This window comes from Octopus bimaculoides, chromosome 2 (assembly GCF_001194135.2).
Source record: "Octopus bimaculoides isolate UCB-OBI-ISO-001 chromosome 2, ASM119413v2, whole genome shotgun sequence".
In the NCBI taxonomy this organism is placed as follows: domain Eukaryota; kingdom Metazoa; phylum Mollusca; class Cephalopoda; order Octopoda; family Octopodidae; genus Octopus; species Octopus bimaculoides.
Window position 1 is genome coordinate 26,837,347 of NC_068982.1, and position 9,102 is coordinate 26,846,448.

At 38.6% G+C, this 9,102-nt stretch overlaps 1 protein-coding gene across 3 annotated transcripts in view; it reads right to left on the minus strand.

Moving 5' to 3' along the window:
• Window positions 1-5,247: 5,247 nt before the first annotated feature.
• The window catches only part of LOC106868874 (uncharacterized), a 46,455-nt gene continuing 42,600 nt past the window's right edge, over window positions 5,248-9,102 (minus strand). For all 3 annotated transcript variants that reach the window (XM_014914341.2, XM_014914325.2, XM_014914332.2), the window contains 2 exons: window positions 6,463-6,715; window positions 5,248-5,506 (listed from right to left, as the gene is read on the minus strand). In XM_014914341.2, coding sequence (XP_014769827.1) covers window positions 5,466-5,506; window positions 6,463-6,715 — 294 coding nt within the window. In that variant the 3' untranslated portion in view covers window positions 5,248-5,465. The remainder of the gene's footprint in view (window positions 5,507-6,462; window positions 6,716-9,102) is intronic.

Genomic DNA, 9,102 nt, shown 5'->3' on the forward strand with positions numbered 1-9,102 from the left:
TGACCATACCTTTGTGAGATGACTTGGTTTGAAAGAAACCAACCATGTGTATGTATATATATGTGTGTGTGTGTGTGTGTGTGTGTGTGTGTGTGTGTGTGTGTTAGTTTGTGTGTACATTTGTCTAGATATCACATGGTGATCATAAATAAGCATCATTGCCATACAATTGAGGTTGTTTGTTTCCAGCCTTAGCTATGCGAAAATATTAAGTCGCTTGAAAACAAATACAAGTTGGTGACAGGAGGGACATTTGGCCTTAGAAAACCTGCCTCTGCAAAATCTGTCTGATCCATGCAACATTGGAAAAGTCAATATTAAGAAATAATGATGACAGTGATGTGTGTGTGTGTGTGTGTTTGTGTGCGTGTATCTTTTTCTGTCTGTCTGTCTCTCTCTCTCTCTCTATCTCAATGAGATGAGCTGGCTGAACCCTTAGCATATTGAGCAAAGTGCATAGCCTTTTCTACATTCACATGGATCAGATTTTATGTGGCTGGATGCTCTTCCTGTTACCAATCTTCACCTATTCCCAGTAAAGCAATATTTCACAGACATGTTTTCATAAGGATTGAAAACAAAGAACACCATTTGCATGACAGTAGCACAGTGTTTATAGCAAAGAGACAGTAAAGCACTCACACATATAAACACACACACACACACAGATATATAGATAAACATACAGACACACACACACATATATACATATGCATGTGTGTGTGCGTATATACACATGCATACACACGCGCACACACGTATATATAGCAGCCTTCTTTCTGTGCTTATCTACTAAATCTAATTAAGGCTTCATTTGGCCCTGGGCTATAGTAGAAGATACTTGCCCAAGGTGCCTATCCACACCTGTATATGTATGTATGTGTGTGTGTGTGTATATCATCATCATCGTTTAACGTCCGCTTTCCATGCTAGCATGGGTTGGACGATTTGACTGAGGACTGGCAAGCCAGAGGGCTGCACTAGACTCCAATCTGATCTGATATATATATATATATATATGTGTGTGTGTGTGTGTGCACATGTGTGAAGGTATATGCACTTTATCTGTCTTTCAATTTCTGGACTAAAAGTTTCTGGTTAGAATGATTTACTCCAAGATTTGGTAACATCTGACACTTCTTTCTAAACGTTAACAACCTACATGTAATTTATAATCACAATCACTAAAATCACCAAGAAAACAGTTTTCTGTTACTTTCTCTCTATGCATAAATAACACACAAATGCTTAAGATGCTAAACCTCACATCATCATCATCGTTTAACGTCCGCTTTCCATGCTAGCATGGGTTGGACGATTTGACTGAGGACTGGTGAAACCGGATGGCTACACCAGGCTCCAGTCTAATTTGGCAGAGTTTCTACAGTTGGATGCCCTTCCTAACGCCAACCACTCAGAGAGTGTAGTGGGTGCTTTTACGTGTCACCCGCACGAAAACGGCCACGCTCGAAATGGTGTCTTTTATGTGCCACCCGCACAAGCCAGTCCAGGGGCACTGGCAACGATCTCGCTCGAAAATCCTACGGGAGCCAGTCAGGCGGTACTGGCAATGGCCACGCTCAAAATGGTGCATCTCATGTGCCACTCGCACAAGAACCAGTCCAGGGGCACTGGCAACGATCTTACTTGGCTTGCCGGGTCTTCTCACGCACAGCACATTTCCAAAGGTCTCGGTCACTTTGTGAGAATTTCTTGTGGCAAGTCCACAGGTATAACACTGGTCAATATTTGGGAACTTTTTTTGATTTTATTTTTATTCCTGGATGTGATCTTACATATTCTTGGGTTGCTGACTTTAAATATCTAAGCCATTTAGCTCTATCACGTAAGGATTTTCAATAAAATACAAATTAATGATAATAAAAAAATGTGAATTTTTAATAAATTGATACTTTATTAAAATGAAGCAAGTAATCATGGAAAAGCATATTCTGTTAGTTTTAAAAGCATGTGTATTCCAAATCAACTCGATACGAGTTATATTCATCATGAAATGAATTATCAACATCAAATCAAATTAATGTAAAAAAAATATGGCCCTAATGGTTTGGCTATACATTGATTCAAAGGAAGGAGGACCACTTTGAATTCCACTTGTGCTGTGCATCCAGGTCATCATGTTTCAGTGACCAGCAGAAATCCAGCTTCATGCTGACACTCCATTTTCTCCAGTATCAAGTTTCTATGCCAAAGATGTTATACCTCACTCTGAGAATGTCTTGTGGCAAGTCCACAGATATAACATTGGTCTGCATTTGAAAATGTTTTTAATTTTATTCTTATTCATGAAGGAACTGCTCTCCTAGTTCCCCAATGTCGTCCTCACAATTCTTTGGAAAATATTCACGATGTGAGTGCAAACTGTGCATCTTGACACTTGTCCTGGACCCAAGTTGTTGGAAACTGGAAACCAGGTCTTGGATTCATTTTTTTCATATTCTTGTTTCCCAAGAAGTTTTGGACATTCACCTTGACACCTGCTAATGCTTCCTCAAAATATTTGTCCTTCATCAATTCCTGAATCTGAGGGCCAATGAAGATTCCTGAATTTAGCTTGCCTTCTCTTATACTAAGAAACTTGGACACCAGGTACTTGAAAGCAGCTCCATTTTTGTTCAGGGCTTTCACAAAATTTTTCATAAGCCCTACTTTGATGTGGTGGCAGCAGAATTTTCTTGTTGCACAGCTTTCACTTTGTGATTTCCAGGTAAGAAACTGGTTGGTGGCCAGTCTTTTTGTTCATAGTGCTGGCTTTCTGCCCTACTATCCCAAAGACAAAGAAAATAAGGATACTTGGTGTGTCCTCACTGGAAGACCTAGTATGTGAGCAATAAATTTTAAATCACCACAAATTAGAAAATTGTGATTATGGTACTTGATGGCAGTTATTAGTGTCTTCATATTTTCATAAGTTTCTGGCATTTGGACCCTATGGCCAATTGGCACAGATGCAGCTGTGTTGCTATTGTAGAGAAGAACAGCCTTTAAACTTCTGTTAGAAGAATCAACGAAGAGCCTCCATTCATCTGCTTTGTTTGACTTCCCGACGTGTTCAATAAGACCAGAGGTATTTGAACAGAAAACTAAAGAATCTTGTTTCTCCAAGAACTGAGTGAATTCCACTTCACAATGATGGTACCAAGCAAATGTTCCAGGAGCTAGAAGTTTGTGTTCCTTCAACCTAGAGCAAAGTAAGAGCACTTTCTTTTGGAAGGTTAAGGTCTCTTACCAAGTCATTGAGCTCAACTTGTTTGAAGAGTTTGAGGAAAACTTTGTTGTTGTTAGTTAAACATTTTCGCAGTCATGGCATCGCTGGCATTCTTGGCACGGGATCGTTAATGAATTTTTTACCGATGGTAGTCAACCTTCCTTTTCTCATTTGACATCTTTAGCGCTACTTGTCTTTTTTTTTTTTTACAGTCAAAACACTCGCAGCCTAAACGACAGAAATTCTTCCCTTGCTGCTCAAAACCAAAGGAGTTCGAGAACTCCTTTGGTTGTATGTTGTAAAGTCTGAGGTTCTCTTTCGAGATGACTCAGAAACTCAGGATTTTTATAATCTTTTCCTGTATAAATACTCTCTCTCCCCCTCTCTCTCTATATATATGTGTGTGTGTGTGTGTGTGTGTGTGTATAAACTCACTTAAGCTATCATACTCTCTTTCTTTGGGCGAAAACCCTGCGGCATCAAACACCACAAGGAATCTTGTGGTAAAGTCAATAGCAACTTAAGACGGAGTGCCCACATAAACAACAAAGCCAACATGGCCTGCAAGGCTTGCTCCTGGATCCTCAGGACTTTTCGTTTTAGAGACGCTCATTATCCATTTCTTTTACACCTGCGCCCGTCCTCACCTTGAATACTGCTGTCCGCTATAGTCTCCCTACATGAAACAATGTTTTTTTTTTTTAAAGTGAAGCACCCCAGATATCGATCACAAGGAAATTAGATGATATGACAGGTCTTGATTACTGGGATCGTCTCAAGAAACTCAAACTTTATTCCCCCAAATATCGCCATGAGTGCTATATCCTTTGTATGATGTGAAAATTATTCCAACAGAATTTCTCAAAGGATGCTGGCATCATTTTCAAAATTCATCCTCGGCTTGGTCCCTGTGCTATCTTTTCTCTACTGAAGTCATGTTCGAGTCACTTCACAACACTAAAGCAGAAGTACTTCACCTCAACTGGCCCTGCTCTCTTTAACATCATGCCAAGCCACATAAGAGAAGAAAACGATCCTCTAACATTCAAACGGTTCTGGGCGAATATCTCCAATAAATTCCAGATAAACCACCTACACCCAGATATATCTCTGCAAACAATAACTCTTTTACTGGTATGAGCTATGGGGTGCCCAAAGAATGACTAGTATGAAACATCATCAAATGTCTTTTCCAGGTGGTGCTAATAAGTTAGACATTGTGTGCGTTATACTGTGTATATGCGGAAATAAAACTGGATTCAAGCTTAAAGGGTATTTGCAATGGTAAATTACGGGATTTCCGCACAACTAGCGCATTTTTCTCTAATAGAGAAAAGTCGTCCAGGACAGTTCACTCACAATTCACAATGAATACAGCTACATTTATATAATATTCATAACATTAAGGTGGCGAACTGGCAGAAACGTTAGCATGCCGGGCGAAATGCTTAGCGGTATTTCGTCCGTCTTTACGTTCTGAGTTCAAATTCCGCCGAGGTCGACTTTGCCTTTCATCCTTTTGGGGTTGATAAATCAAGTACCAGTTGCTTACTGGGGTCGACCGAATCGACTAGCGCCCACCCAAAAGTTTTAGGCCTTTAGCCTAGAGTAGAAAAGAATATTCATAACATTGTTTCTTTCATTATCCATTTATTCTTATAATAATTCTCCACTAACAAATTTTGCCAGCAAATTTCTTTGGTTTTTTTCTCACCTTCCTGAAAAAGTGTCTGTTGAAAAAAGAAAATAATCTGTCCGAACATAGATCTGCTGAATCAGAGATGAGATGACAACAAAACTACGAAACACACACAAACACACACACACACACTCTCTATATATACTCACATGAGTCTCTCTCTCTCTCTCTCTCTCACACACACACACACACACACACACACACACACACACACAAGTGCGTAAGCAAAAATCACAAAAAACACACTTATACGTATATGAGGAGCTTCCACATTTTCCGCCCGATATTCATTCACAAAGCAATGTTCGCCCAAGAGCCATTAAAGAAGTCACAAATATAAGTAATTTTATTTCAAATTGATTTGGGAGTTTATTTGTCTCTGCGTCCGTTCAAATGAGAAGAGAATTTGTGCGGTTCATATCAAGATCGAAGGTAATTTGTATGATTCATATGGTTCATATGGTTCATATCTTAAAATGATTTTGGAAAAGACAGAACCTTAGAATGAAAAGGTTTTTGATATTTGTATTCATGTGATTAAGATCTAATTCTTCTGCTTATCGGTACCTTTCTTCGATCTGAAAATTAAAAAGAAAGAATGAAACAGCAATATTAGAAATACAGGAGTAATTTCATTTTTTATTCTTTTACAGGCTTCAATCATTGGACTGTTGCCATTCTGGGATTCTGACACGAAGGTGTTTAGTTGATTATGTTAACACAGTACTGTTCATTGTTTGGTACTTAGCGATCACAGTGTAATGACGGATAGAAAAGTTGATTTCGTTGAAAGGGACGTGCCGAAACAGTGTCGAACACACAACAAAGTATTTTTGAGGACCGAACCATTCATCACTGACATACATACATACATACATACATACATACATACATACATACATATGTTAAATAAAATGAGACAACAAACCCAAGGATGTGTGGAATTTTCAGGACAGTTATAAAGAGATAGTCTTACAGTTGTTTCTGGGATATTAGGGATATTCCTTCATCAGAGACGATGTGAAATGGTTTAATAGAGGCAAAGGGTTCGACAGAATAAGTACCAGGCTTACAAAGAATAAGTTCTGGAGTCGATTTCTTCTTCTAAAAGGCGGTGCTCCAGTATGACCGCAGTCAAAATGATTGAAACAAGTAAAAGAATATATATACATTTATGTATACAAATATGTACATATTGTGCGTGTGTCAGTGTTTGTGTGTGTGTTTATGTGTGTGTGTGTTTGTGTGTGTGAGCACGCGCACATACACACACATATTTAAAACCGTTTAATTCGTCCTCCAGTGACTTAAAGTTTATATATATATATATATATATATATATATATAATATAGACAGACATATATACGTAAATACATATTTATATGTACATACAAACATGCATACACACACACATACACACATACACATACACATGCATACATACATACATACATACATACATACATACATACATACGTAGAAAGAGGTAGGAGGGTAGAGAGAGAAACAGATGACGTCAGATGAATATCTCACCTTTGTATGCTAATTGGTAGCAAGTATCGAAATCAATGTCTCCTCTTGGTGTCATATGTGAGTCAGGTACTGATCGCATCGCGTAGCGTGTGTTAATTTTCAAATGACTTGGATGTCCATGAAAGTCTGATTGGTAAATGCTTTTTGTAGGCTGAGCTAAATTTTTCAGACTGCCTATGAGAAGTTTTTTCTGTCTATATATTGTTAAAGGAGGCCAGTGGTACGTATGCCTGTGTGGGTTAAGATAGTCTTGCTAAATTGAACAGAAAGATAATATTTCATTTAATGTAAAGCACACTGGAATCAATTTATTATATGCTATTTTCACAGTCAGTATCATATGAAGTGTTAAGACGGCGAGCTGGCAGAATCGCTACCCCGCAAAATGCTTAGCGGCATTCCGTCTGTCTTTACGTTCTGAGTTCAAATTCCTCCGAAGTTGACTTTGCCTTTCATATTTTCGGGGTCGATAAAATAAGTACCAGCTGATCATTGAGGTCGATGTAATCAGCTTACCCCTCCACCGAAATTGCTGGCCTCGTGCCAACAGTTGAAACCAACTTTAAATGAAGTGTTAAAGATCTTTTGTCAATCTCCACTAACAGCATATCTCTAGAATGACTGGCATTGCATCATTTTGTTGCAGATTACCATTCTCACACACACACACACACACACACACACACACACACACACATATATATTATAGGCGAAGGGAAAACAAGAGAATTAGATGTTTTCAGTAATTTTGAGGCAACAAAATCAGCGAAATAAAATTTTAGGCTGGAAATGTTGTTTGTTAACACATGAGTAATTGTTAACTGATTGTCTTGAATTTTTTTATTCAATGATATAATGCTCCCCTTACTCTGCTTCATACGTAGAACTGAAAATGTTGTGTGTAACATATGGATTTAATATACATCCAGAAATACCAACCCTAAAATGTTTCTTCTGCATCTAGCTAGAGGAATTTTGCATCATCTATGTCGTTGATAAATCAGTATGCGAAACGTGCACGTTATGACTACCGTATTTGTTTCCTTGATGCAAACGGATTTACTACAAGCAAATATTGTCCTGACACACTTTTTTTTTCCAGCAAGAGAAATTATTATATTATTTAATTTGTGTTTGTGATAGTCCAATTAAGTTATTTTATACTTAGATTGAAGTAATGACTGTACATTTTATGATAACGGTCACTGCATTGTCAAGTTATTTACTTTCTACTGAATTAGTCAAATTCCTTAAAAATAGTTGCTCGCACATATAAGTAACTTCATTAACTTGACGGGGTAAGTTCAACTCTAATCATACGTATATATTTGAAAGAAATAGGTTCCACTTGACTATAAAGTTCTAGATTCCGCTATTGTCAATTTGACGCGCGCCGGGCACACTGCCAATAAAATAGTTAAGTTGACGAAACTTCCAAAAGCAACAGTTTATTGTGAGTATAAAGAATTTAAAGAAGAGGCAAAGATTAATAGAAAAGAACACAAGACTCGAAGTGATTCCAAACGATCGATTGAAGCCAACCCATCCACATCCATAACAACAGAGCTGTGAACATGAATCTTGGCATGACTAGCTATGTTCGGCAATGCCGTCACCTCTTAGCAGCCAAGGCCAGAGCAATCAGAGCCGAGAAATGTCCAAAGCTTGTCATTTGTCAAGCATCAAACTGCAGGAAAAACTCAAGTTTGTGGACGAGAAGGAGTTCATTGTGGTCGCTGAGGTGAAGCACAGGAATTCTCGAGTGATTGCATACAACTCTTCTGACGTTCCCCCTGTGTTTGAGACTAAGAATCCTGTCTCTGCGATAATATTTGGAGCCGTGGCGAGTGATGGAAGTGTCATGGATCCACATTTCATGAGTCTGGTTTGAAGATCGGCACTAAGGAGTATCTGGACATCCTCAAGAACTCTCTATTACCTTGGATAGAGCAGGAGTTTGGGCTTGACAATGTGGTGCTTATCGAGGACTCTGCACCATGTCATGGGTCAAAAGCAACACAGGCTTTCCTTGGTGAGAAGGTGCCATTTTGTGCGGGCCAGCATCTTGTCCAGTAATAACCTTTTCGATTACTTTTTATGGGACGTACTTCAAACAAAGACCGATGCTTCACCATGCTCGAGTGTCTACAGTTTGAAGACCTGCATCGTGCGTGCAACACGCAAAATCAAAAAAGCGGAGGTTACGGCAGCTTAAAAAAAATTCATTTTCGTGTGGAGGTAGTAATTGCCCAAAAGTGCGGCCAGATTGAGTGATAAATGTTGTTGTTGCAATAAACGTTACATTAAAATTAGATCTGTCTACTACCATTATTTTAGTATTTATAACCAGTTTTATGCATCGTAAAAATTGTCTCAATTTATCTGCAAAACCCTGTACATTGCTTTCAAATTTTGGCACAAGGCCAGCATTTTCCGGGAAGGAGTCATGTCGATTACATCGAGCTCAGTACTTAACTGGTACATATTTTATCGACATCGAAAGGGATGAAAAGTAAAGACAAACTCGGCGGCATTTGAACTCAGAACGTAAAGACGGGCGAAATGTTAATAAGCATTTTTCTCGGCGTGCTAACGATTCCGCCAGCTCGCTACCTTTGCCAATATCGACTTCGTTAACAT